Genomic DNA, 27,948 nt, shown 5'->3' with positions numbered 1-27,948 from the left:
GGAAACTTATACTACATTTTTTTCTTTTTCTTTCTTATTTTTGTTTTTTTTTTCAGTTTCATTTGTTTGTTTGTTTGTTTTATGAAGACTTATAGAACAATTTTGAAACGATAAAGTACAAGTGGAACATCAGTGACTTTCCTCTTTATTTTTATGAGTTTGCCTGATTTAATTTTTTAAATCCTTCCTTTCACAAACTATCAGCAAACTAATAAACTGACTGCCAAGAATGGATCGGTGATTGTTATTAGTCCCAATATTTAAATATTGCATTAGAATGACACAATTTGTAACAAAATGTAGAAAGATGGGATGATTTGTCTACAATGGAGAGCAATTTGTTTGCCTAGTTTTGTCCTAGCCCTCATGCCCCCAACTCAAATGCTTTCAGGTTTGAGCTGATCATTTTCCAGCATTACAGGTGACTTTATTCTTTATTCTGCCTGCTGCATCTCTAATACTGTTGCTACTTCACCTTGCATACGACAGCACAGTAAATGACACCCACAACCACAGTCAGAAGATCTGCTTTTCGTTTGTACAAATTAACTGTAGCGTAACATACCACCAAATGACCAGGAGGTGACAGCAAACACACATTTATATAGATAAAAACAGGGAGTGCGTGTGGCCCATAATGAGGCGTATCAGCCACAACGCACACCATTAAAACCCGCCTTTGTACTAATTGGATTGGCTGATCCTGTGTGACGCTCAGTCTACTTCTTCTCTGATTGGCTGATGCTTCAGTCGTTCCGAGCTGACAGACACCGCACTGCTAGTTGTTTCGAAAATGAAACTGGCTCGTGTTTGACTTTAAGAGTGAAGGAAGAGAAAACGAAAATAATACACTTCTCAGATAAAATTTTGGAGGATTCACTGTCTTAGACCGACCCAGAGGAACAATACCGTCAGGACTTCATGCTGCAGGATTGGAGAGGTGACATATTTTTGGTGAGGGAGGTAGGCCTGTGTTGTCAAAACACGAACTCAACACCACCTAAAATCAAATCTGTGTTAGCTTCGTTCGTTAGGGTGTCAAAGATAATTAACATTGTCGAGGGAAAAAAACAAAACAAAAAACGGCTATGTTTTATTATGCTGTGGGTTTAGCATTGCGTTTGTTGTCTCTAATGTTGCCTTCTTCGTCGGTATATAGTGATTATATCATAGAAGAAGGGGCAGAATTCAAAGAAAACGAATCTTAAGCCATTTTTGCCTTTAATCAATATTTTTTTTTTTTTAAAGCTGGGAATGTTGAGCAGCCACCAGAGATGGTTTGGACACTTATTACTTGGATGGATGTAAGTCTTTATGTATTTATTTTTGTATTTTAAATTTCCCATAAATAATATGTAATGTTGTGGTTCCCCTTCTGTCCAAATCCTGGAGTCAAATAAATCTGAACCACACAAGGCTCTTTGGGAACTCCCCTCTGTCTATGGATTGCAACGGATGTTTAGTTGTCTATAACATTAAATACAGATATTATAGACAAGTGTTGAGACAGAAAATACAGAGTATATTTTTTATATTTACTCTAATTTTATGTCCTCAGCAGATTTAATATTGTTGCAGGATCCTCCAAGCAATGGGAGACTTTTATTTAAAGAAAGTGAATGCAGGCTTTTGCCACTTCTTACATTTTTACTTTGTATTAGGATTTGTTCTTATCCAAAACTATTTGAACATGTGTTGAATAAAGAGAGTGCATTTTGTTCAGGATGCCTTGCTTTATTCCACATTGTCAGCAAGAATCTAGATGTGGCTTCTTAGTTACTGCTCTGTTTCAGATAATGACTGTTAACACCTCTTAGCAGGGTTAGGAAATAATTAATTTAACTAGACAATCAGCCATATAAAACAAGCATATAAAGAGGTGCATGGAAGGATTGGTACTGGTGGGCTAAGAGGATGTTATACTCTACAACAGTGGTTTCCAACCTGGGGTCCCCCCAAAGAGCACAGACTGTTTTCAAGGCTTTGGACATTCAGAGCCATTGTGATTAATGTCCACACATTGTCTATATTTTAAAGAAAAAAAGTTAGTTGTTAATTTAACTTTGGCTTTATCAAAGGACAAGCCCAGCCAGAATACATTATTTGTGGTGAGAATCTCACTTTTGAAAGCATAAAACCAAGCATGGGGTGGAGCAGAGGGTCTATTGCTTTTAAACACTTGCATGAAGGAGTTCCTCATGGAAAATAGGCTAAGATTGGGTATCACTGCTTTATAACATTTAGGATGTCAAAATAACTTTATTGTTGTCTAAATTTAGGATATACATTTTCTCTTTTGTTCAGCTCCTTTCTTCCTAATCTCTCCAGTCTGTAGCAGTGGCTGCTCTTTGAGTCTGAAGCTGCTGTCACTATGGCGCACTTTGACACCGAGTACCAGCGCCTGGAAGCGTCCTACAGTGATTCTCCCCCTGGAGAGGAGAACCTGCTGATGCATGTGCCTGAAGGAACCAAATGTAAAGAAACAAATCATACAGCTGTAAACAAAAAGACCCTGACATTGTTAGACAACATCATTACTAATTTGAAATTAACTTTTTGCAGCCCAGTGGCACCACATAGAAAATCTGGACCTGTTTTTCCAGAGAATATCCTTTTCTTAAATAAATTCTCCAGAGATAGTTTGTGTGCTGTGTTTTGAATAATCATGCTAAGTGAAGTGTATTTTCTTTTATTTTGAATTAAATATCTGAATGCAAACATATTTCCTAACCTCAGATAAATGAATAATTTTCCTTAATTTTCATTACGTCTATAATCTTCACCAGAAGAATGGATTCACCTGCATGCTGTTGGGAGAGATTTTTGAGCTAATGTATGTATCTTCTTCATCATAGATAATATTTTTCAGGTAATCTGGTAGTTTATATAGCTTAAATATATGAAGTTTAATGCACCTAAGATGTATGTTTTCACACTCTTTGTTTTCCCCTGTTTTTAACCTCAACCTGCCGCTTCCTCTTCTCACTCTGTTTGCAGTCAACTGCTGTTTGTGGTTGGTTTTACGGTGTTTTTAGCTAACTGTGTGGATTATGACGTCCTCTTTGCCAACAAGTTTGTAAACCATACTGATTCATCTAAAGTCACCTTGCCTGATGCATTCCTGCCGATGGATGTCTGTAGTGCCCGGTGAGTACTGTGCTTTCTTTGGTACATTTAATATGCAGACACCATAATTCCATCCATGCTACCCATATTTGTAAATACTTAGCAAATATATTAAAAAGGTGTTGTTAATACTGTTGAAATTTGGGTTTATCCCTGATAGATGTAAAAATTTTTTCTTTCCTAGTATCCGAGACAATGCTTTTGTGATCTTTGTTCTGATAATTTCTGGGGTGTTTTGGCTACATCGCTTGGTGAAATTTATCTACAATGTCTGCTGTTACTGGGAAATCCGATCCTTCTACATCAATGCCCTCAAGATGACCATGGTAAGATGGACATGTTTATTCAGGTTATTATTTCTCAGGGAGATGTTGGTCAGGTGAAAGCCTGCTGGGTTGACATTAAATACAAACAGTAAAGCCTGACCTCTAACCTCTATTGTGTCTTTGTTCCTCAGTCAGAGCTTCCCTATGCAACATGGCAGGAAGTTCAGGCCAGGATAATTGAGATACAAAAGGAACACCAGATCTGCATTCATAAAAAAGAACTGACAGAACTTGATATTTACCACCGCATCCTCCGCTTTAAAAACTACATGGTGTGTTCATTTCTATTGAAATCTTAAAGGAACTGAACTACTGCCTCCAAATGCTGTAAATGCATATCATAAATGTCTTTCTGCTCTTCTCCAGGTTGCCATGGTGAATAAATCACTCCTTCCTGTTCGTTTTCGGCTTCCTGTACTCGGAGAGAGTGTGTTTTACACCCGGGGTCTCAAATACAACTTTGAGCTCATCTTCTTTTGGGGACCAGGTGTGTTAGAAGTGTGTGTTTGTTTTGATTGAATTTTTACCTGCCTCTGTCTCACACTGAGTTGATATCTGTGTAGGCAAATTGCAGGGTTGGCTTATGTAAATGTGCACTTTCCTGTACCTGTGCATGTTTTTACTCTCATTTTGTTTTTCCTATAGGCTCTCTATTTGAGAATGAGTGGAGTCTGAAACCGGAGTATAAGAGAGGAGGTAACAGGCTTGAACTTGCAGACAGACTTGCATCTCGTATCCTGTGGATTGGCATTGCCAACCTGCTGTTGTGTCCGGTCATTCTTGTGTGGCAGATTCTTTATGCCTTCTTCAGTTACACCGAGGTCAATGATTCATACGCATGTAAAAACTTTAAACAACTAGATTTTGCAACAATTATAAATGACATCAGTTTATTGTGTGTGTATATGTAGGTGATAAAGCGAGAACCTGGTTCTCTAGGGGCAAGATGTTGGTCTCTCTATGGTCGATGTTATCTGCGTCATTTCAATGAGCTGGACCACGAACTCATGTCACGCCTCAGCAAAGGCTATAAGGTCGGTGCATCTGTCGTCCTGATCATTCCTTTCCAAGGACCATAAATCTGATTTTTGCATGAATTAGTGAATCATTTTCTTTAGGTCAGACCAAAGAAAGATTTTTCTTGACCTTAAAGTTGACCATGCAAATTTCCCTTCTGCTAAAATTGTTCCTATGTTAATACTTACATCAGACTCATTTCATTGCTCATATAGTTAATTATTAAGCAATTCTCCTGTTTTTTTTATTTTATCCAGGCTGCATCCAAGTATATGAACTGTTTTCTTTCACCACTGCTGACAGTGGTTGCAAAAAATGTAGCATTTTTTGCTGGGTCTCTTCTGGCTGTTCTCATTGCCCTGACAATCTATGACGAAGACGTACTCGCAGTGGAACATGTTCTCTCATCAATAACTCTGCTGGGAGTGTGTATCACATTGTGTAGGTAAGGATCGGTTCAATATTTCACCTTTTCACATCTAACTAAATCCAAATGCTTATAATCGATTAAGTAATGATTATTACTAAATGCTGCAGTAAAAGTTTATGAAGGAAATGGGTCTGGTTCTCCTACTATTTAAAATGAGAAAACATTAGGTACAAATAGAAAGCATACATACAAGACTGGTTATAATTACTAATGTAAACCAGTAACCATGAGCTAGTTTTTTTTTATTGTTCTTTGAAAGCTACCCAGAGCTGTTATTATCTTAATGCCCTGCAGCAGCTTATTGTTAGTTTCTATGTAGCTTCAGTTTTGCAGTCTGAATTAGGTCCTAAATAGGAATAATAACATAAACTGAGTTCTGTCTGTGTGATTTTTATTTCATACTCGGGTATCTTAGACATCTAAAGAATTTCCTAAATTATGAATTCAGTCTTTAGGACTCTTGTCTTTGTCAGCTTGTTAGTCTGTTTCTTTAGTTTTAGTGTCAGTCAGTTAGCCTACTTATTTTTTGTCTACTTAAGCATGAAGACCACAGGCCTCAGAACGGAGAGATTTAAAAAAAACAACTAAAACTTAAGGAGTTTTTGAGGAAACTAAACATATCAAAATAAACCTGTTATTTTGCAGCCTCTGTAGATACTAGATCATTAAATAAAAACATAAAATATATTAAATTATTTGACTTTGTACTTATGTTTATGAATGTTTTAAAAGAAAATGTTTTTACCTTAGAAATGTTGATATGATGCTCAGTTTGTATCAGGCTTGAGGTGCAAAACCATATATGTGTCCTGGCATGTCTGAAGGTATTAAGTTTTAAAACATCTTTCTTTTCCTCCACTTCTGTATTTTTTTTTCAGGTCATTTATTCCTGATAAGCACATGGTGTTTTGTCCTGAGCAGCTTTTGCGGGTTGTCCTGGCTCACATCCATTACATGCCTGATCACTGGCAGGGCAACGCACATAGATATGAGACCCGGGACCAGTTCTCGCAGCTCTTTCAGTACAAAGCAGTGAGTGTAAAATAATGACCCAGGAATAAATGTCAAGACTTTAATGTGACTTGTGGCTGCAGTGTGATGTAAATTATATTGGCCCAAGGACATGGCTCACAGAGATAACCGAGTGCAACCAAGTCATTATTCTTACACTGACCTGTGCTCCACTATGATAAAAAATACTGACCATGAAAAAGGTTTACACTTCTAGTACCTTCTACAGAAGTGGTGAGATTTTAGTGTCATTCTTGCGAGCAAGACTTGTTCTTTACACTCAGATTTATCCAGCGTCTTTTTATACTTTATCTCAGTCAAAAATATTTTTGTGATTTGCATTTTGCACATTTTACTCTGCTATTCCATTTGTTTGCTTCCAGGTGTTTATTCTAGAGGAGCTACTAAGTCCAGTAGTGACTCCCATCATCCTCATATTCTGTCTGAGGAGGAAGTCTCTGGAGATCATTGATTTCTTCAGGAACTTCACTGTAGAGGTGGTCGGAGTTGGAGACACTTGCTCTTTTGCGCAGATGGACATCAGGCAGCATGGACATCCAGCGGTGAGGGACTGACTCACAGATTAAGACGAATTTGTAGACAAGTGCTCATATTATATGTAAAAAAAAAAACATGCAGAAGATTAAATGATGTCTGATATGCTCTTTGCAGTGGATGTCAGAGGGGAAGACAGAGGCATCTATCTACCAACAGGCAGAGGACGGGAAAACAGAGTTGTCACTGATGCACTTTGCTATAACCAACCCCCACTGGCAGCCTCCTCTGGAAACCACTCACTTCATCAGTCAGTTAAAAGAAAGAGTTCACAGAGAGGCTACAGGGGCTCCTTCTGATACACATCCGCTCTCCTTGTCAGAGTCTGAAGTAGGTTCAATCACGCCAAAGTATTACAATAATATCTCTGATATCTGATTTACTTTCCTCCCCTTTGTCTTTCTTGTAGCCAAGAAGTCTTGTTGCAAACCTCTTGGCAGGGCCCTCCACACTGGCTTCTGTTCATTTTGGTCGTGACGGCTCTTTAACCAACCATGCAGCAACTGGCATAAGCGATGGCGCGTCTGCCTTGCGCTCGCTTTCCCCAATTAGCAGCAGTCTTCACTTGAGAGGCAGTTTGAGTGCCATTCATAGAGCCAGTGGTCTCACTAGCAAAGCAATGGCAGGGTCTGGGTAAGTGAACGCTTTCTCTGAATTGTTCCATTTTCCAGTTACAGCTTCCCAGGTAGGTGCTGGATAAAATCGGATTTACTTGGAATTAATTTAAATTTAATACTAACCTTCTTTTGTCTTTTCTTCAACACTTTAATACAATATTTTCTTAATTGTTTTTCTAATTTCTTCTTGTTTTCGGGATTTTCTCTAGGACCGATGCCCGGACTGTGAGCTCAGGCAGCAGTGCATGGGAGGGTCAGCTTACCAGTTTGGTCCTCTCAGAGTATGCATCCACTGAAATGAGCATCCACGCACTTTACATGCATGAGGTAAATCTATATGCGAGTTTATGAGATGTATTATGAATATTTCACCAATTCTCTCCATCTTTTACCTGATTCATCTTTGTCGTGTTTTCTGTTCCTGAAGCTCCATAAACAGCAGTCTCGCACAGAGCTGTCTCGTCACACATGGCACAGACGGGAGAGCGATGAAAGCAGTGACAGTATTCCAGATGAAGTAAGGAGTGAACCCAACCCTCACTCAAAAAACTTCCCACGCTCACACACTTTCCCCACCACAATGGCCAGTCCTAGTTCCGTTCCCACTTCCAACTCAGCCACTAATAATACCCCCATGGGACAGGAGGGGGCAAAGTCACACAGCAGCAGCCAGCGGCGCCACAGTGGACCTGCCACAGGTGCCGTTTTTTTCTGACATTAATATATTTTAAATCTTAATCTCATAAATTCTGACTCCTTTTAAAATACCCAATGGTTCTGAACTTGCAGCATTATTATACTTAGAAATAAAAATGTTGATGATTCATTTTCTGAAATGTAGTTTGGGGTGGAAAGCTATAAAACACATCTTAACTGCTTTGTTTACTTCTTTTTCCAGACCATTTTGGCTCAGGAGGTAAAGTAGCAAAGTCAGTCCGTGTGCCCATGGGTGGATGGGCAGAGGATGGTCCAACAGCACCAAGACACCATGAGCCTCTGCCAGAAGAGAGTTCAGAGGATGAAATGCCTCCTCGTATACACAAGGTGAATGTTCTTTATTTGACAGGAGTAAGAATGTAACTTTACATATGTGTGCTGCAAGGTAATGGATATTTGTGTCTCTTCTCTCATTTCAGGTCACATAAGCAGGCCATGTGATTAAATATCTGCGGTCTAGCTTCCACAGATAATCAAACACATCCTCATCCTTGTCTGAACCTTTTCCCTGGACACACCTTTTCTTCACACATAAAGATGGGAATGTGAATGGGGAGTTAACCATAATCCTTTAAATAACAAGAAAGTTCCAATTTGAACATTTTGACAGATTTGACTTATGGCATCCATATCAAAGTAAGTAGCTTTTCTGCCGGCCTAAACAGAGTAGACATTGGCCCATCAGAAGAGGACCTACAGGATCAAGTTATTTCTTAAAGCCTCAGATAACCTCAGACCACATTTAAACATTTTATGTCAAATATTACAAGAGGAAAGTAAATGTTTTGTTGCAACATGAAGGCAATTGTGAACACTCAGCATTGCTAGAAGCACCCTCTGTGTGTTGCCGTTATCCAGAATTAATCAGAGGAGAGGTTTCTGATAATTAAAGCATTTGCCAAAGGGGGTTAAGAAGGATGCTTGTATCACACAGACATTGTTTGCGTATTTGTTCTTTTAATAAAAATCAGGAGGGTGTGTATTATACTTTGTGCATTGTATGTCAGCTTGCATTTTGCCTCTTGGCTAAATATATGAGGGTATGTGAAGTCCAACTGACACTTTCTAATGACCGTTTTTTAATCTGAATTTATTGCTTTACAAGTGAATTTTCTAAGTGTTCTGAAATTTTACCCAAAATCTAGCTCAGTTTGCAGAGATGTGTGTTTAAAAGATAAATTATACAGAGCTGCTGTAAACTGCATGCACACATGCACTGTGTAGAGTTATCTGCAAACTGTAACATTGAATCGGTCAGTCATACATTTGTAAGACCAGCATATAATTTAGTCAGCGATGCTGTATGTAAGCTGATTTTAATCTGTCACCAAACTATTTTTTTTTCTTTCTTTGATCATTCATTCATTTCCAAAATTTGCCTAAAGACTTTTCTGTTAACAAAACGGCTGTTAAAAGCATGCGATATTTACTTTTTCTTCCATAAAAAGAGGCCTCAAATGCAAGTGCATGAACATTATCTGCTCACTTCGAGTTAAACCAGATCACCCATTTACCGCATCCTGTCTAATCAGCATGACTTTTTTTTGTTAAATCAAGATATGCACTTTAATAATTTCTCACTGCAGAAGGTGTCACATAACTTCGATTGTATATTTTCTTATACATATTTTTAAGTTATTTTATTTATCCAATGGATGTGCCATGGTGATCGACAGCAGGGAATCGTGATTTATGTGTGCACTTGGTTTGGGACCGAGACGCTATCATCCTACTGAACGGTTATGTGGATAAAGGGACGGTGATTCGGTGCAGTAAAACAGTGATTGCTGTCGATTTTGTTTTGATAGATCCTGTGTAATGCCATTTTGTACAGTTGTAATTTCATCTATTAAAGACACGGCAACTATTTTGTGTTCAAATTGTGATTTACTCGTAAATTCATATAAAAGTGACTGAGAAGTAAGGAACATCATCTATCTTTACTAAAATACCACAGAGGGTATTGTGTTTCCTCAAAGTAACACGGTCCCTTTATATGTGCAGAGCCCGGATAGCTCAGTCGGTAGAGCATCAGACTTTTAATCTGAGGGTCCAGGGTTCAAGTCCCTGTTCGGGCGATCGTTTTTTCGTTTCGAACCCTCTTTCTTTTTAATATTTTTGACTCGTCTATTTTTTACAATCAAAATCAAGCGGCGAAACTCTTATGGAAGCGCAACGCTGAATCAAATCTCTTGCAGCTAAGATTTTATGTTTGAATTTCTGTAGCATTGTACGTCAGCAAGACAAGGCATAACTTTCAACCAACTGAACCAGCTGTTCTAAAAAATTAGCCGGATGTCTTCTTGGGATTGTACACCATGCAAAACAGTACTGGTCTAATGTGACTCCGGGCAGAACTCGCTTGATTCAGAAAGGAATAAAAGGAAAAACGTTTGACACAACACAATGCACGGAACACACATCTAAAAAAAATAAAAGAAACAAACAAACAAAAAAAGAACAACAAACAAACAGTTAATGAAATACAAACATTTAAACAAAAAATAAAGTATATGCTATTGTGTAAAATATAGTTTCATTTTTTAGCGTTGTTGTTTTCTGAACCTCAGCTCCACTAATCGTGGAAACCATGCTGCTGCTGCTCCAATCTGACGGATTTTTTAATTTATTTTTTTTCTGTACATTCAAAACACAAGGCCGAAGAGGGCGCGATAGATATGTTTCTACTATTATTGGCTACAAAAGCCATCAATCCAAGATACGCAATTTGATACTGAAATATAATTGGTCACAGAGATAATAGTTTTGGCTGGTGAGCATGATAGGCGGTACTTTCAATTTATTTCTTCTGCACAAATTCTATTGGCTTAAAGCGTGGAAAGTCACGATTTGATTGGACACTTTATTCAAGGAAACTCAATAAGGGCGGAGTTAAACCGACTTGGCGGCCATATTGAATATTATCTGTTGACAGTTGTATCCAAAGGAGGTTCAACGTTTTGTTTAAGCTAGTTTTGTCTTGGGGGGAGTGAAAGTCTGTTGTGTTGGCCAGTGCTGTTAGGACTTTTGTCCTATGTTTCTAACGGCTGTATTTAAATCAAGTCATGGATGAAGATGAGCGGCAGAGGAAATTAGAAGCTGGGAGAGCCAAGGTTTGTTGCTAACAATTAACGCATGCTAATACTTAATGCTAGCAGCTAGCAAACTCTTTTGTCATATCTTTGCATTTGCTCTCAGCTAACATCCCCACCTAAAAATATTGTACGTTTAGTGGTGCCTTGTATTTTTTCTGTGTCAGTCACAGGTATTTGCCTTGGTTAGAATATTTTCTAAATAAGCAAACTTTAGGTTAGTTTGGTTCGTCTAATAAATTTGGAGTCCAGCAGCGATAGTAAGATATGTTTAATTTACAAATGCAAAGGAAATTACTTTCAGATATCTAATAGATCAAGTTTATATGCATTAATTGTTTTAATGCGTCTAGGTTTGCATTTGAGCTTCATCATAGCAAAGTGCTAGAGCTAGTGATGTTTTTGTTAGTTACTTTTGCGATATTTTGTGCTGTTAATTATACACATTGTATATGGTACATAGTAGTCCATAAATTTCACCAAGAAAGTCAATTAAACGGCTGGATCCCCAATAAATTAACTTATGGAAGAGAATGGCAAAGCCTTAAAAAGGGATTTACTTGAAGGTCTACTTGAAATTTTGGACATAGTCCCATTTTGCCTTCTCAATTTGAATTGAATAGAGAAAAACACCCCAAAACAAACAAAAAATCTCTTTCATATCGTCTTCTGGATATTACTGCCTCCATCAGTGGGGATGGAAAGGTCACTGAATGGTTTGAGTATAAAGTTCAGTCCCTCCATCAACCAGAAAATTTACACATGTATGTAATGACACCAGCCTCATGATTGACAATGGTTAATGGACAATAATAACGGAGGTAGTATACTATTTGATACAGTATTCACCAAAGTTTGAAAATACTACGACATCTCTAACAAAGGAGAACAGTCAGTGGAAGGGCACATTATTAATGGGCCAACAGTCAAGAATATCTTGCTTTTTAGTGACAACAAGCCGCATTGTCAAGAAAAGAATTTCATATCAAACTAGGCCACCTGATCAAAGCAGGTCATTTAATTTATATCTGCAGTGTAACTCATGCAGAGGACAATAAGTACATCAGAATGATGCACATTATTTCAAATAACTCGGCTGTAATATTTATTTCTTATGACAGAATTCTTCCAACGTGCCTCCAAGCCAGTCGGTAAGTGTGGAAAGTGGTTTCTGGCAGAAACATGTAGCATCATGTTGGGATTATTGGGGTGCTGGTACATTGCAACTTGTGATTTGTGTTTTTCTTTCTTGGGTGAAGGCCTGTCACAATAATCCCGTTGCTATTAATTTATCATGTGATTTTTTTTAATTACCCAGGTATTTGTTGTTAAACCTAATATTTTCTATTATGTTTACATTTGTATTGTTTACATAAAGATTTCAGTGCTGCTATTTTGTCCGTTTCTGAGAATTCAGAAAAATATGCACACTAATTTCTATATTTGAACATTTTCTAGTATTAGAATTGATTGATCTTTAAATTGTGTACTTGCCTTGTGCGTTTTAAACAGAATTTAAATGATTTTTTTTAAATATGTGGTCTTGTGATGGCACAATTGCTTTTCATTGTAGATATTTCTGGGGCAATTTTCTCAGACTAAATGGGTTATTGTGACAGGACTACTTTGGAAGGAAATCGTGACTCTTAATGCTTTTCTGCATCATGCTGTCAAGAATGATGCACCTCTGTGAGTCTTGAATAATAAGATTATCAAGTCAGTCTGAGATGAAGTATGCTTTTCAGCAATAATCGAAATGTCTAAAGAGGAAATATACCTGTCTAGCATACACTGTAATTCTGGTTGCAGGCCATCAGGTGGTGTACTTGGCCCATGAGATTAAAGAAGATTGAATTTGTTGTGCTTGAATCTCACATGGATGATGTTGCTATGGTAATGCACGGCTGTCAGTTGCCTGTATTGCTTGCCACATCAGAAAGCTCTGATTTCTCTCTCACAGTCATGACACGTGTATTAAGATTTCATAAAGGACAAGCTCCTTTAAGCTAAACCTGCATGCATTGTTGTTGTCACTGTTGAAAACATAGTGCCATTAAGCTGCCAATTACTTCTGCTTTTCACTAAAGTATGCTCCAGTTAGCTGCTTAGTCAGAATCTCTGCATTTTAGAAGAGGCCTTGGGGTAAACCCAGCTCATCAGGCGGATGTCTGCCTGAGATGTAATGTTTAGTGACACTGGCAGGCTGATGCTGAATCTGAAGATGGAGGGAGCATGGGTGGGGTCTGAAGTGATTAATGAAACCAACAGCTTGATGTAGGTAGACAATTTGTAATGAAGCAGATATTTATTTATTTTTAATCAACTGATTTCAGGCACGTAAAAAACAAAGTAGCACTGTGGTGCTTGATGAGAGTACAAAGCTAATCCTACAATGTGGTTTTTATTAATCAGAAGAAGTTTTGGCACCCATGCACACAATTAAATCATGCATCTTGTCTGTGACTCATTGCAAAAAAGCAACAAGTAGGTCTCCTGAGACTGTGTATTCTCAAATTGAATGGAGCATGCACACTGATGCTGCTTGCCACACACAGAGCTCTGTCTCCTCCTCTGTGCGAATGCGTCTCCCAGTCTCCACCCTCTAGCCTTGGTGTAGACATGTGCCATCCTCTGTACAGAGTTTGCAGATCCCTCTGCTCTGTGCTCTCAATGTTTGCTTCAGCGGTGAGGTTGGGCAGACTGTGCTGTTGCTGGAATATTTTAAGATCTACATTTGGACCACAGAGCAACTGCCTTGATGAGGACGAAATGACAGATCTGGCCACTGGCAAGAAAGGAATCAATCACTTATTGTCAGATATTGACAGAGAGCCCTGACAGGGTCTCTGTTGCAATGGAAAACTGTATGCTTTGGGTTTTTGTTTTTTGTTTTTTTTAAGCTGCTTAAAGAAGAGATAGGCCAAGAGAGAGAGAGGCAGTGATTAAAGAGGGGGATTGTGTTTCAACGAGAAATAGGAGGAGGACTGGAGTGGATTTGTATAAAAATGATCCCTTTGGAATTTAACCTCAGTAACAGTTTGATTGGGATTTTTTACGTAACTTCTCAATTTTATTTTAATTATATTTTAGTATGTAATATTTAGGAGAAGAATTTGAGGTCATTGTAAAAGTTCCAGTAAGTCAATGTGCATCACTGGTTTTGACAGTACTTTAAAAATGAAAATTTTTTTTATTTTCCTCCTTTTCCTCCTTTTCCTCCTTTCCTCCTTTTATCTTGCTTTGTCTTTCGTATGCTGGGGTTATCCATGAGTCATTAAATTCTGCCTTTCTCGTGGGTATGCTATGGTTCTCTGGAGGTCCAAGAATTTTTAGCTTCCTCATCCCATTTTGAACTTGGATGTCTCGGCAGGTTAAGGTATATTTTGGGATTTAATCTGGGATTTCTTCTTCTTGCTGCACTGACTTTTTTTTCTTCAGAACTGACTCATCAAAATGAGTGCTTCCAACACTTATTCCCTTCTACACTGTAGAAGATCAACAATATATACTATGCATCATGGTGCATGGTGATAATTTTTTAAATTATTTTATGTACCTCTTCATTCGATAAATCTGGACTGTAGTTCTTCTTCACCCTGGACTCCTGAGCTTCACCATGCTAGTAGTTTGGTGGTGCTCTGTGGTCCTGACCTATGTCTCCATCTACCTCTCACTGTCCTTCCTGCGCAGCTTGCTAGCTTCAGACAGAAGCGGGCGAAAAGCGACAGTGCGGGGGCGGCGAAAAAGACGCAGAAGAGGAAGGGTCAGACTGTCTCAAAGAATGACAGCTCGACGCAAGACTGTCACATAGAACCAGCTCCTCTATCAGCCAATACCACAGAGCTAAAGAGCAAGACCAACCATGAGGTATACCTTTTCTATAGATTATCAGCCATGTGCCAGCTGTTTAAAGAGGAGGCTGGAGAAATTTATTTCTTGTCTTTCAGTTTATTGGTTCAGTTTCAGAAAATTTGCTTGTTTGTTAGTTTGTTGTTGTTGTTTTTTTAACTGCTTTACATTATACAGTTCACTTTGCTTGACCTCCATTTGTTTGTGTCATTTTGTTCACACTCTATTCTTTAACATGTTGTCCATGCCCCCTGTCTGATAAACATACATTAGAGAATTGGGTCAGTAACCATCACAATGCCTGTAGGACATGTTGCCATAGCAACCTGGCTAGGATTTACTAAGAACTATTTCCTGTAGTTTTTTTTTTTTTTTTTTGTTCAGCAACTACATAAAATTTAATACATATGTGTACTGCATGATTTGTGCTGATGTCTTTTTGTTTGGTTCTTTTACATTTTTAAAATGGGAGGTATTTCTAATGTGGATTGATCCTCTAGGAGGCCCCAAAGCCAGAAAAATCAGAGGTTCAGCAGAATGAGCAGCAGAAGGATCAGTCTCCTACCCTGGAGCAAAGCCTGTCTCCTGTGGAAGACTTGGATTTGAGAGAAGAGGAATTAGCTGCACTTACTGGCAAAGAGCAGCTGAAGGTATACAGCATCTATAATATGACATTTACAGATTAATTGTTGTCTTTCAGGGAATTTTGTTTATTATAATGTGCATATTGAATGACAGGCTAAAAATTGCTGTTTCATGCGACATAACTCAGTAGTTTTGCATTTCAAGTAGTTTCTTTGGATCTTTTTCTGGTTTTAATACTAAAACCACAACAAGACTTAAATGTAAGTCCAAATAACTTGCAAAATGACTTTAGTCCCATGAAATATGTCATGTACTTGGCATCATAATTTTAAGTTGGTTGTATTCAAAGATTGAAACTGGGCCATGAAACTGTATAAAACAGTTTCATGCACACGTTGGCTTATGTTATAATTTGGTCTGGTTTGTCTTTATGCTCTGTTTATTGGCAAAGACACTGGAGGTCTTTTGGTGTTACAGTGTGCCTCAGCAAGAAGTTTGTGAATTTCTGTCATCGCCAACCCATGGGGAATTTATTGGTTTCTTTGTGCATGGTTGCTTGGCTGCTCCAGTCTTAAAGTGAAACATAGTTTGTATAAAATATGAAGTTTTAGGTGTAGAGGATGACTGGGTGGCTTTGTGACGTATTTGGGCTTAATATAGTGTCACATGGCCCTTTCAGTGTTAAAATTTAAAGTAGTGGTTTCTTTATGTTAACCAGGAAGTTAATCTTATTTGCCTGATTAATTGGTTTGAACAAAGTTAGTGTTTGGGAGTAGTCAGATTGTCCGTCTTTGATTGCTGGCCAGACAGGACAATTATTACTTATTTTTGTTATCTCTCTAATTAGGTCCTAGTGATGGCTTTTAATTGTACGTTGAAGTTGCTGATTTGCCTACTGCCCAAATGAGTCCTCCAGTGAAAGTTGCAGTACATAACAAACTGGTTTCCCATATAAAGCAGAATAAATTTATGCTTTGAAGTCAGTTTGTTGAACATTCTTGAGTAAAGTATTTGGCTTTGTCTTGTTTGCTTATAAAACTCACCCATCCATTATCTGCAGCAATTACAGCAAGCTGTTGAAAAACGTAATGAAATAATTGCGAAGCTCAGCTCCAACTTGCAAGAGGCCCTGGCGAGTAGAGACCAGGTACAGCTGGAGGCACAGTCACTTGCTGGTCAGATTCAGGCACTGCAGAAACAGCTCCAACAGGTAAGTGTCTCAGAATAGCAGCAATTCAGGATTATTTTTGTCCACCATTACAGCTACTGCACCTACATGTTCTCTGCCATTTTTTTAAATGTATTTATTCATTTTCTTCATACAGACCAGTGTAGAGTTTCTACGTATCAAAGATCAATCAGCAGCCGAAGTCCTTAACTTAAGACAGCATCACCATGGCTGTTCCTCACAAGATAAAAACATCAATCATGAAGAGGCACCATCACATGGATCAGGACATGCAAGTCCCTGCTCGCAACCAGATCCTGAAGGCATCAGCACTGACAGCAACACAGAAATAGACTCTGTTCTGCACAAGCTAAGGTTGGAGCTAGAAGAAGAAAGGAAGAAGAGTCAGCATCTATATGCTGAACTAGCGGGAGAGATAAAGAAAAACGAACATGTGCTTTATTTACTAGAAAAAGAGAAACAAGGAAGGGAAGATGAGCGAAATGAAAGGGATACACAGCTGCAAAACCTCCAAACCCAGTTTAACCAAGTCCAGACTCAGTGCCTTGCAATGGAGCAGTACAAAGAGGAGAAAGAGAAGCTAAACAGAGAAGTGTTGGAGCTCAGGAAAAGACTCCAGGTGGAAGAAGATGCAGAAAGTGATGAGGTTGCCAGCTCTGTGCTCCATCTTCAGAGTCTTAAGGAGGAAAGGCAAAGACAGGAGGAAGAGATGAAGAGGCTTAAAGAGGAGCACAGAGATGAGGTTGAGCGTGTCAGGCAATTGTTAGATGAGAGGGAGCAGGAGCTTAAGAGAAGGCAAGAAGAGGTAGAAGGACTTAAAGCTTCTAAGAACCGTCAAAACCAAGCAAAAGCTGGCTTTAGCGCTGATGGAATGAGTATAGATGAAGCAAATCTAGAAAGTGGACCTGATCAGGACATAATGAACTCATCACTGTCTGGAGATATTCTGATGGAACGTTACTTGTCCTCAGCCCCACCTGCAAACTCCCAATCTTCAGTGGTAAATGAAAGCATTGATCACTGCACTCAGCTGGACATATCAGTAGACTGCAGGTGAGAGACATTATAGCATTGTCTCAGTATCTGAATGGGTTTTTATTTTTGCTTAACATCTTTATCACTTGTAGCTACTTTTACAGATTAGTAAATAAATCTCCCATTTTATCTTTTTGGCTCTCCACAGTTTTGAGCTGAACAGTGAAGTGTTTGGAGACCAGCCTCTACTGTCAATTTCAAACCGTCCTTCTGAAGAAAATGACGACATCCAGAACATGACCAGCTCACAGTACTTTGCACCAGAAACTGCGGAGTCCAGTTCTCACTCTCTTTCTCAGTGGCTTCAAAACTCTGATGAAATGGGATTGAGCAGAATGTCAGACCAACAGTTTAAGGAAACAGACTTGGAGAAGGAGCTGCTAAATCAACAGTGTGCGGAGCTCCGTGATGAGTTGGCTCTTAAGGAGCGAGAATTGGGTGTGTTACAAGAAGAAGTTATCAAAAGTGCAGAAGAGCTGGATGAAGCAAGAGACAGGTAACAAGGCAGATCATGTTATGTGAAAAATAGTGCATCCCTTTTCATTTCTAAAATTTAATTAATTAGGACATGACGTTTTTAACCTTTTGAATAAAATGTATGCACACTAAAAGTACCATTTTTAAGACAAAACAGTTCCGGTTACTGTTTGCAAACACATTTAAAACTGGTCCCTCCTCCCCTGTTTCAACAGGTGAAAGAGCACATAAAAAATTACAACATTCAGCTAGTCACAGTATTACAACAGAGAAATAAAGCCATATTTATTTTATCCCCTTTGTTTAGGTGGGCCCAAGTAACAGAAGACCTCAGGCAAGCTCTCTGGGAACTTGAGGAAGAGAAAGACAAGAGGAAACTTATTGAGGAGGAGATAAAGTTGAAAAGCCACGAGCGAGTCGACTTTAAAAACAAAGTTGGTGCCTTATGGGAAGAAAGGGTAAAAGAAAATGCCAAAGAGACTGAAAGCAACACAGACTCCTCCCTCCTCATATCTTTTACTTTTCCATCGCAAGACGAAGATGGATTGGCAGATCTGAAGAAGGACAAAGAAAGAGATTCTTCCAAAGAAAGCCCAAAACCAAGAGATGACATCCTAACATTACAGGTAAGCCTGTGTTCACACCTTAATAAGAGTGTAGAAATGTTAGACCTCAAATAAAGGCCACAAATTGACAAGAAAAACTATTGTGTGATGTGTTAAGCTTAATTTTTTATTTTGTTTTTTCTTCCTTTCTCAAGGGTCACTGCTCAAAGCTCATATCGGAGCTTGAGGAGACAAAAATCCAACACAAAACAACAATAACCCAGTTAAGTCAAAAGACAGCTGAGTTTGAGACTGTTCTTGAAGAGCTCGAAACAACAAGTGTACAGTTCCTACATGTAAAAACAGAAGTGGAAAGGCTGCAGCAAGAACTTGTGAAAAAATGTGACAGTCTGGACAGTGCTGAAAGAGAGAAAAATGAACTGGAATCCCAAATCTCCTGTCTAAAACAAACCCTGTCCTGTTTGGAAGATGCCCAGACTCAGTCTGTGAAGCAGAGGGAGGAGGACAAAAGAAAAGAACAACAGATGGATGAACAGATAAAAAAGATGGAACAAGTCCTAGAGGAGGAACTTGAACAGTTTGAACACATACTGAAAGCCAAGGATGCTGAGGTGAGGTGTAACATTATTTTTCTACTTTTGAATTACCCATGGCCAGCCATTTACATGATCTACAATATCATTTTAACAGTTGGCCGAAGAGAGAGAAAAATGGGAAGAGGAGAAACAAGAGAAGGAAAAGCTCCTTAATATGAATCGTCTATTGGAGGAACAGATGAGGGAGAAGAAAGAGGAGGTGAAGGCTCTCCTTAATAAGCAGAATCTGGTTGTTAAGGAGGCTACAGAAAAACTCGAAGCTTCTCATCAGCAGGTGATAACAGACCTAAAAGAGAAACATAGTCAAGAGGTGAGAGTTACACACTGCAGGATTTAACTGAAGGATTTAATATTTCAATCATTAAAAGAAGAGGATTGTGCAGCCGTGTTTGTTATGACATGTTTGTCCTGCATGAACTCCTAGATTTCTGAGTTGAATTCTCACCTGGAGACGCAGCTGCTAAATTTACAGGTCCGTATGGAGGATGAACAGAAGCGACAGATCGGCATGATCAAACAGGTACCAGTGAGTCATTATGTTGTTCCTCATAAAGATACTGTATGTGTTCATGTTTTTTTTTAACCATTTTTATGGATATTTGTTCATGTTCTTTTCCTCTGCTACATGTCATCCTTTTTTTTCCTCTCTCTTTCTTCTCTCCCAGGTAACTGAACGTGAGCATGCGAGAATGATATCAGAGCTGACTGCCAAACACAATGAGGAGCTTGATCAGCTGAGAACGGAGGTGTCCTTGGAGCTGAGGGAGAGCATGGAAATAGCTCACCAGGCTGAGATGCATCAGGCACAAGTATATTATATACAAACGCATTTTACAGCATCTTTATATTATATGTTTCAAAATTTCACTTATTCCTCATTCCTTTTCCCTGAACTTTTATTGCCCTTGGTAGTCATTATTAGCAGTTTTCTATAATTTCTTTGATTTTAAATTTTATTTTCACTATAACCTGTTTAAAAAAAAAAAAAAGTTGTGAAGGAAAATGGTGACGTCAATTTAAATGTATAGTACAACCCTCTTTTACCTCACAGTTTGTGATTATTATATCAAGAAAAACTCCTGTTAACCACAATCTGTATTTCATCGTGTTTAGGCCCAGAAGACCTTGGAGCTTGAAGCTTTGCGTCTGAGCTTAACAACAGTTCACACATCTCTGCTGGAATACTCTCATGTAAACCTGCAGCAGGAGCAAGAATCTGCTCTCAGCCAGACCTCTAGGAAGGAGACATTTATCCAGGACAGTGCACTTCTGCAAGCCCCCCACCAGTCTGATCTGGACCAGATCAAACAGCAGAGTCAGGAGCAGCAGGAGAGACTGCGTGAGCTGCACCAACAACAGATGGGTGAGTTCAGCGAAGATTGCTTCTCAGTTCAGTGTTATTTTTTTATTTACTTTCCTTTTCATGCTAGTTCCTTGATGCAATCGACATGTGTGGCATTGTGGTTGTGGATGAATCACCCTCATTATTTAATAGGCTGTTAAATAATAACAAAGCTAGATGACAGATATAACCCAGGACTTGGCGAATCCATGTCTGTTTATTTATGTTCAGATGATTTGAAGCAGCAGTGGGAGACTTGTATTGCTCAGGAAAGAGCTTCAGTGGATGAAAAACAGACTAAAGAGATTCAAGTAAGACTTCCATAGATTTTTATACATATATATTATTTTATAACTGCAGTTATTTGATTTAAACGGTAACAAAATATTGCTTCTTTTTAGGCTTTAAGAATGCAGTTGGAAATGGAGGCTGAGGCAAACTTACAAAGGTCTCTCTCAGAGGTTCAGGACTCTCTCACTGCCACCCAGACAGAGCTCACCAGCACCCAGGCCTCCCTCACAGAGACCAGCACAGCTCTAACTGAAGCCAAAGCGGCTCTATCCCAAACACAGTCAGAGCTGCAGGAGACGCAGGCAAGACTGGAAGAACTCCAAACTTCCAGTGAGGAACAGACTCAGAAACTAGAGGAGGAGCTGAAAAAAGCCCTGGCCGACAGAGATGCTGCTGTCTGTAAGTTGAGTCCCTCAGTTTCTTCTTCATGGTCCACCAAGAAATAATGCTGCCCTAAAGACCTCTCAGCCCTCTTAATTCAGAATTAAAATAATAAAAAAAAAACAGCTTTTTGTGTGTCTGATCTGATGTACTGTGGCTAAATATACATGGTAATCAGGAATTAAGCTGCCTATCAAACTGAAGTTATTTTTTTTTCTTGTGTTCACCTAAAAGTACATTTCCCAGTGTTCTTGCAAACATGATTTAATTAATACAAATTGTAAATGCTTTGCTTCATGTATTATGAATGTTGATCAGATTCTTTGGAGGAGCTGGCTTGTAGTCACAAGACGGTGCTACATGAAAAAGAGCAGCGAGTACTCCACCTTGAGGAGAAAGAACAGCAACTGCAACAAGAGGTTGGTTCTCTTTCCCTTAACGTCAGCTTAAGTTTCAGCTTCTTTCTTGTTTCAAATCAAATAAAATGATTCTCACTTGTCAACCAGGTTTTGCGTCTGGAGGAAGAGAAGGCTTTGCTCAAACAGAGCTCAGAACAGGAAGTAGGTCAGCTGTGGACCCAGCTGGAGAGCATGAGGACTAGTCGCCAAGAGCTTGGAGGTGAGATTAATACACAAGACTGTGACATCTGTTTGACTGGGGGTGGGTTGATAGCTGGTTGTGTGTGTTTTCCATCTGCAGTATTCATTTAAATATTCAACTAATCACATTGTATTGTGTGACTTGGTAGTGGCTGCTGTTAATGACACTGATCAAAACAACTTAATAATTAGATGTTAAATAAATTTCTAGTCTCGTTCTTACCTTTTTCTGTGTCTGTTTAATCTAACAGAGCTGAAGGAGCAGCTGCTGGCTCGCTCGTCTCGTGTTGATGACATTGAACGCCTAAAGACAGATTTTAATGAACAAAAACAAGAGATGAAAGAGCAGAATGAGGCTGAGCTGGAAAACCTGAGGAAGTATGAGAACATGAATAGACACTTGGGCTTATTTAATTTCATAAATGAAATGAAAAATATTTTATTTATTTATCCCAAAGGGCAATAAAATATCATCTGTTTTAAGTTTGTTATTCAAGAAAAACAGACCTGTATATTGATCGCTCTTTAAATGGTTTTCTTTGCCAAAGTTTATATGTATTCTCTCCTGGTCTGTCCTCAGGTATTTTGAGAAGCGCCTGCATGCAACAGAGGAGAGCTACAAAGAAGAGATTGCTCTGCTCCAACTGAAGTTAGTAGAAGGAGCTTTGGAAGAATCTTTACTTAAAACTACAGATGACAGGTATATCAACTGGTTTCGTGTGAAATGAAATTTCTTTAGTGACGTCTTTACTGAATGTTTTTTAATATGTATTTTTGGACTTTGTTTCAGTTCTTTGTCTCAGGTTCAAGCTGAGCAGGAAAAAGATGTTTCTAGCAGTGTCGAACTGGAGAAACAGAAGGTAAGAGGTGGAATATTGTTAATATTGTTTGGTTTTAAAGCCAAATACTTTAGTATTAATTTCCTTTGCTTTTTTGATGGGATTAAGCATTGTGTTATTGAATGTCTCATCCAGGAAATTATGGACACTTTAAGGCTTCAGCTAGAGGAGAAACATGTAATGGACCTTTCCGATCTGCAGTCGTCTTTGACTCTTTCTTTTAAAGAAGAGTTGCGGCAGGTAATATCAGCTTTCATGATTGAGTGAATTGTTGGCCCACTGAACCGTAACTCTTTTACTTAAAGGCTTTTTAATCATTATTTTGTATATCAGGTGCGTTCAGAGCTCACTGACCGTTACTATGAAGAGCTGCAGGAGATGAAGACTCGTCATGCCCTGGAATTAGAGAACCTCAGAGCCAAACTTTCTGACAGTCATCTTCTAGGTACCTCAGACTCCGTTTTGTGATATAACATAAACCTTTCATTTTGTATTTACTTTGACAAAACAACTCTTTAAATATATTTCAGAGCTTACCAGAGTACGTTTGGAGGCAGCAAGGCAGGTTGAGGTGAGGAAAATTAACTTGGAAAAGTTCATGGACCTGTAATTCAGAGCTTTGGTGATTTTTTAAAGATATTTTTCTTTATTCAGGTTGAGGTAGAACACAGGATGTGGTGTCTCTCTGAGGAACTGGACACCAGGATGACAATCATCCACTCCCTGGAAAACAGACAGGCTTCCCTGAGTGAACAGCATGAGGCAGAGATGCAGTTGAACACACAAAAGGTATATGCCATCTTCGGTATAGTGCAGTTGCAAAACATTTAATCATACCGTGCAGGACTTTTGCACCAAGTTATTAAATCATTTAAAATTTATCTGCTACAGATTGCCCTTCTTGAGGAAACTCTAAAACAAGAACAGGAGGAGTTGCAGGAGAATGTAAAGAAGCTGAGAGAAGAGCTTCAACAGAAGCATGAAAGTGAGATTTCTGTGCTGAGGTCCAACTTTGAGAAAGAGAGGACACACCTTGAAAAAGCACTTCAAGATGAAAAAGAGAAGTTAAAGTCCTTGCAGGTTGCTCTGGATAACAATGAAAGTAAGAATTTTTCAAAGATCTACATTATTCATCAATTCTTTTATTTTATTTAAATCAGTCTCTGAAGAGGTGTTTGTCTTTTAGGCCCACAGGTCCTGATGGTGAGGCAGAGATTAGCGGCTCAGTATGACAGTGAACTGCAAAAGGCAAAGGACTGCATGTCTGCTGAAATCAAGGAGCTTACTGTTTTATTACAGGAGCAAGGTGATGAGAGACTACACCAAGCCCAACAGAGGTGAGAACTAAAGCTGAGTTCACACAACATGACTTTAATACCATCACACTGTTCTTCCCAAAACTTTATTATCTTGTATTGAGGAATTTTGAATTTCTTGCACATTTACAGTACATAGCTGGTCTTTGACCAGGGGTGTAAAGTACCAAGATATTTGGCCAGATCTAAACCATGATATTATACAGTGGAAACATCAGAGGCATGGGTGCTCTCACCAGCACTTGATCTAATTCTGTTTGGTTTTCTGGGCTGACCATTGTGTCTTTACTGTGATTTGTGCCACATTTGTTTTGTTTTTCTTTCCTTGGTTTCGCCCTGTCATATCTCTTAATTGAAATCACTGGTTATTGCTTCTCACTGATGACTAACTCACAGCTCCATCCCAAAAACATTTAACAAATATTGAAAACAGTAAAATATTCAGTTGGAGGCATCTCTTCGTGTTTTACAGATAGTGGTCGACAGCTGGTCAAACAATTGTCTGCAAGTTGAAATCAGGTTAAAATGTCGTAGTATGAACTAAACTTATCAAGGACCAAGACTGGTGTTTGACTGTAAAAGGATATCATTTCTATTACTCCTTTTTTGATCAAAATAATTCAACTTCTGGTCAGATTTTATGGAAGAATGCCTTTTAACTTAGAGCAATGTTTTTCATGTGATGTCAGCCTGATTTTTCTTTGGTTTTATGGAAAGTTTACAAACCCACAGTGTGAATGTTTTTCCATAAGACCAAACTTTGATTATACTGGTTTCTTTTTTTCTCTTTTTAATTAACACGGAATGTAACTATACCTAAATTTAATAATTTGGTCAGTGAAAATATGAAAATCTGATGTTTTTATTGCATCTTAAAAATTTTAGCTTTATTTACAGGCTAGAATAGGGCTACTCAATTTGGTCCTATGAGGGCCGCAGTCCTGCAGGTTTTCAATGTGTCCCTGCTCCAATACACCTGACTCAATGAGTCATTGTGCAGAAGTCCATAGGCTGGTGGATCCATTTAATTTCAGTTTAGTGTTGGAGCAGGTAAACATTGAACTCCTGTAGGACTATGGCCCTCATAGGACCATACTGAGCAGCCCTGGGTTAGAAAGTAGTTGCAGTGCTGCTGTAATAATTTGAAAACAGAATATTTAGTATCCTAAGTCACTGAGGATATAAGGTATACTTCCTTTTAAACTGACAACAACGTGGTTTTAATCCTGGCCCTGATTAAAATTTTTGGATACATTTTGTTTGTGTGTTCAGGTTCCAAAAAGAGAAGGCCTCCTTGGAGCAGCAGTTGGTCCAAAAATATGACATTTCTGTGGCAGAGTTAACGAACAAGCATGAAGCTGAAATGCAACATGAGAGAACAACACTACTGAATAAGCACAACCAAGAGATGGACACACTCACTGCTGAACACAAAGCACAACTTTATTCACTCAGTGCCAGTCACAGAGATCAGCTTGCAGCTATGGCCGCTGAGATTGAAACTAAGCACAAGGCTGAGTTTGTTGCCTTGGAAGCCGCCATCAACTCTAAATGTAAGAAAGACCTTCAGAGTCTGGAAGCAGTTGTTCAGGAGACAAGTCGGGCACAGTTGGAAGCTTTAGAAGCAGAATTGAATCGCAAACACCAGGAAGAGAAGGATGAATTGGAAAAGAGGATGCTGGGTAATATGGACACTTTGGAGGCCACTTACTTGAAGGAAGTGCAAGTAAGGAATTATGAGCATAAAAGTAAAATCCTTGAAAGCATTTTAAAATATAAAATGCAGTCACTGATTCATTTTCTCAGTTTGTAAATACTATTCAATTAATGTATTCATCTCTATAATCTCAGGCTCTGCGTGATGAAATAGTTCAACTTGAGGAGAGGCACCGGCAAGACCTGATTTGCCAGAATTCAGAACACAAACAACTAATGGAGCGGCATACAGCCGAGCAGCTGTCAATCAGGGAGGAACTGAGGAAGGAGCTGGCTAAGGTACACATGGAGAAGTTTAGATCCATGGCAGCTGAACTAAGCCACGTTCACAAGGTGAGAAAGTGAAATTGGCTGTAAAAAAATATTCAGTGAAATTATTTTTTAAGCATAAATGAAAATCTATATGAAAAAGTGACTTCACTGTGTGTTGCTCTTCTAGACTGAATTGGCTGCTCAGAAAGAGGCCCTAGATGCTGAACACTGCAAAGCCTTGGAAACACTTAAGAAGCAGGTAACTATACAGTTGTTTTTGGATAATTATGGTTAATTTTTCTAATTCATCACATTTTTCATAAATGTTTCTGACATAGAAAATCTAGACTTTATACTTCTGTTTTCTTTTACTTTAAAGCAAAAGAGCAAAAAAGTTCACATTTAATTCACAAATGAGTCATTGCAAAGTGGTTTATATATATATATAAATATATATATATATATATATATATAAAACATTAAATAAAATTGACTAAAGTTTCAAGAATCTGCTTTTAAGGAGCAGGGTTACTAAATTAAAACATTTTTAGAAGTTTGCTAATTGAATTTAATCTCTAAATTCTACATTTTTGTTTCTACATTTAAACTAAATCATATTTTCATTTCATCAGTATTTATTATGATGTTTGTGTTTGGATGTGCAACAAACAAAAGAAATCCATGTTTTAATGCTTCTATTTCATTCCAGCATTAAAATATTATTTTAATGGTTTAATTTTTCCTTTCAGGTTTTGGAGCTCGAGCAGCAACACAGCTATGCTCTGCAGGAACTCTCACACACCTACACATCTGAAAAAGAGCAGCTTATCGAGCAACAGCAACTCCAGCTTCAGGTTTGTGTTACATCTGGGTGACTGTCTTGGACCATTTGGTCTTCTGTGTGTGAACACCCAAACACTTAGCTCATGAGCTACAAGTTGCCTTTAATGGTTGCTGCCAGAGTTCTCGTGCTGGTGGCTCTTAGGACCCATTAGAGAGAGGATTATACTGAATCATTGTTCATCCTCTGTAATGTTGTATTTGTTTGTAGAGATGGTGTATGTATTTAGTATGTATCCCCCCCCTCCCCTTTGCTGTAGGAACTGAAGGGAACCTCTGCACGGGAATTGGAGGCTTGTCGCAGGGAGCTTGAAGAAGAGTCTTCAAGGCAACGGCAACACTTCCTAGAAGAGGTGGAGCTCCTTAAAGTTCAATCAGAAGAACGACTACAAGACAGGATAAATCACTTAAAGGTAAGAGAGAATATATTGTAGAGAAGATAAAAAGATATGTAGCTCAGATGTCACTTTGATTAACATCTTAAATTGAATAAATCTTTGAGGAAGCCATGTTTTACATGTACACTCACTCACCCCCTACCCCCCAAGGTCCTTTAGCAGCAATTAAACCAGGTTAATATCTGGACTTTGACTGGTAATTGACCTGGTCATTCCACTGTCTTCATTATTTTCTTTTTCATCCACTGTTGTAGATTTTCTGGTGTGCTTTGTTGTCCTGTTGAAATGACCCCAGAGAGAAAGGGCCACAGTGTTTGTTTGGCGTGGCACATTCTGGGTAGTGGACACCATCTTGGAAGCTTATAATATTGAGCTTTGGTACTTAACATAAGTTGTGAGGTCTGAGCAGAAAGGTGTTTCACCATAATCACCATAGACACTTTATATGAGGTGCCTTAGGTCTCATCTGTCCAAAAGACATTGTTCCACAACATCTAGAGCTTTTTCCAAATTCAACTTTGTAAATATAAGCTGTGCATCAACTTTTTTTTTTTTTTTTTTTTTTTTAAGAGATAAGAGTCTAAATGAATATTTTCTAATGAGGCCTGAGATGTAACATTTCAGCTTATTGCAATTTCTCTGAGGATTGCATGATGTGATCTTGGGGCAAACTTGCTCAAATGTCCACTCCTGATGTTCAAGAGGCAGCAATTGCTTCTTCAACATCTTTGCCAGTCTTTTCTGGTGTGTTAAAATAGTGACATTGTTTTATTACACACCTGAATG

At 38.6% G+C, this 27,948-nt stretch overlaps 2 protein-coding genes and 1 non-coding gene across 9 annotated transcripts in view; all 3 read left to right on the top strand.

Annotated features, from left to right (window-relative positions):
* The first annotated feature begins 766 nt into the window (after positions 1–766).
* Positions 767–9,666, top strand: atg9a (ATG9 autophagy related 9 homolog A (S. cerevisiae)). Of its 4 annotated transcripts, none has more exons than XM_041971177.1 (20): positions 767–954; positions 1,249–1,304; positions 2,329–2,474; positions 2,563–2,606; positions 2,769–2,833; positions 2,998–3,147; positions 3,311–3,452; positions 3,584–3,724; positions 3,819–3,939; positions 4,098–4,273; positions 4,364–4,486; positions 4,727–4,914; positions 5,778–5,931; positions 6,294–6,473; positions 6,583–6,795; positions 6,875–7,098; positions 7,292–7,409; positions 7,510–7,780; positions 7,981–8,126; positions 8,219–9,666. In XM_041971177.1, exons 3-20 carry the CDS (start codon positions 2,372–2,374, stop codon positions 8,225–8,227), a joined length of 2,568 nt encoding a protein of 855 aa, XP_041827111.1. In that variant the 5' UTR covers positions 767–954; positions 1,249–1,304; positions 2,329–2,371; the 3' UTR covers positions 8,228–9,666. The 4 variants fall into 4 exon arrangements, with proteins under 4 accessions (XP_041827111.1, XP_041827113.1, XP_041827112.1 ...); XM_041971179.1 differs by having other exon boundaries at positions 2,305–2,474; XM_041971178.1 differs by having other exon boundaries at positions 767–963.
* A 138-nt stretch (positions 9,667–9,804) lies between these two features.
* On the top strand, positions 9,805–9,877 carry trnak-uuu. Its single transcript has one exon. It is a non-coding gene; the product is annotated as a tRNA-Lys (tRNA).
* Positions 9,878–10,734: 857 nt separating this feature from the next.
* pcnt (pericentrin) overlaps positions 10,735–27,948 on the top strand; it is a 36,454-nt gene continuing 19,240 nt past the window's right edge. For 2 of the 4 annotated variants that reach the window (XM_041971553.1, XM_041971552.1), the window contains exons 1-30: positions 10,735–10,912; positions 14,582–14,758; positions 15,241–15,390; positions 16,386–16,535; positions 16,651–17,567; positions 17,698–18,045; positions 18,334–18,652; positions 18,787–19,203; positions 19,283–19,498; positions 19,613–19,708; positions 19,854–19,997; positions 20,302–20,551; positions 20,762–20,841; positions 20,932–21,220; positions 21,521–21,621; positions 21,709–21,820; positions 22,053–22,179; positions 22,382–22,501; positions 22,592–22,661; positions 22,776–22,880; positions 22,974–23,085; positions 23,171–23,211; positions 23,295–23,429; positions 23,532–23,742; positions 23,827–23,977; positions 25,229–25,682; positions 25,808–26,005; positions 26,112–26,183; positions 26,674–26,778; positions 27,025–27,177. In XM_041971553.1, the coding sequence (XP_041827487.1) occupies positions 10,865–10,912; positions 14,582–14,758; positions 15,241–15,390; positions 16,386–16,535; positions 16,651–17,567; positions 17,698–18,045; positions 18,334–18,652; positions 18,787–19,203; positions 19,283–19,498; positions 19,613–19,708; positions 19,854–19,997; positions 20,302–20,551; positions 20,762–20,841; positions 20,932–21,220; positions 21,521–21,621; positions 21,709–21,820; positions 22,053–22,179; positions 22,382–22,501; positions 22,592–22,661; positions 22,776–22,880; positions 22,974–23,085; positions 23,171–23,211; positions 23,295–23,429; positions 23,532–23,742; positions 23,827–23,977; positions 25,229–25,682; positions 25,808–26,005; positions 26,112–26,183; positions 26,674–26,778; positions 27,025–27,177 (5,868 nt within the window). In that variant the 5' untranslated portion in view covers positions 10,735–10,864. Of the gene's footprint in view, positions 10,913–12,012; positions 12,043–14,581; positions 14,759–15,240; positions 15,391–16,385; positions 16,536–16,650; positions 17,568–17,697; positions 18,046–18,333; positions 18,653–18,786; positions 19,204–19,282; positions 19,499–19,612; positions 19,709–19,853; positions 19,998–20,301; positions 20,552–20,761; positions 20,842–20,931; positions 21,221–21,520; positions 21,622–21,708; positions 21,863–22,052; positions 22,180–22,381; positions 22,502–22,591; positions 22,662–22,775; positions 22,881–22,973; positions 23,086–23,170; positions 23,212–23,294; positions 23,430–23,531; positions 23,743–23,826; positions 23,978–25,228; positions 25,683–25,807; positions 26,006–26,111; positions 26,184–26,673; positions 26,779–27,024; positions 27,178–27,948 lie in introns of all 4 variants that reach the window. The other 2 variants (XM_041971551.1, XM_041971550.1) reach the window with 2 other exon arrangements.

This window comes from Melanotaenia boesemani, chromosome 20, assembly GCF_017639745.1.
Source record: "Melanotaenia boesemani isolate fMelBoe1 chromosome 20, fMelBoe1.pri, whole genome shotgun sequence".
NCBI classification, from domain to species: domain Eukaryota; kingdom Metazoa; phylum Chordata; class Actinopteri; order Atheriniformes; family Melanotaeniidae; genus Melanotaenia; species Melanotaenia boesemani.
The sequence above is the reverse complement of the archived record's forward strand: the minus strand, read 5'-3'. Positions and strand labels throughout refer to the sequence as shown.

Excerpts from the sequence above, each read along its gene's own strand:
- atg9a (XM_041971177.1), top strand. The coding sequence starts at position 2,372 with ATGGCGCACTTTGACACCGAGTACCAGCGCCTGGAAGCGTCCTACAGT. Across the intron at positions 2,834-2,997 it reads GGAGAGATTTTTGAGCTAAT|TCAACTGCTGTTTGTGGTTG; the intron begins GTATGTATCTTC and ends CTCTGTTTGCAG. Across the intron at positions 6,796-6,874 it reads TCTCCTTGTCAGAGTCTGAA|CCAAGAAGTCTTGTTGCAAA; the intron begins GTAGGTTCAATC and ends TCTTTCTTGTAG.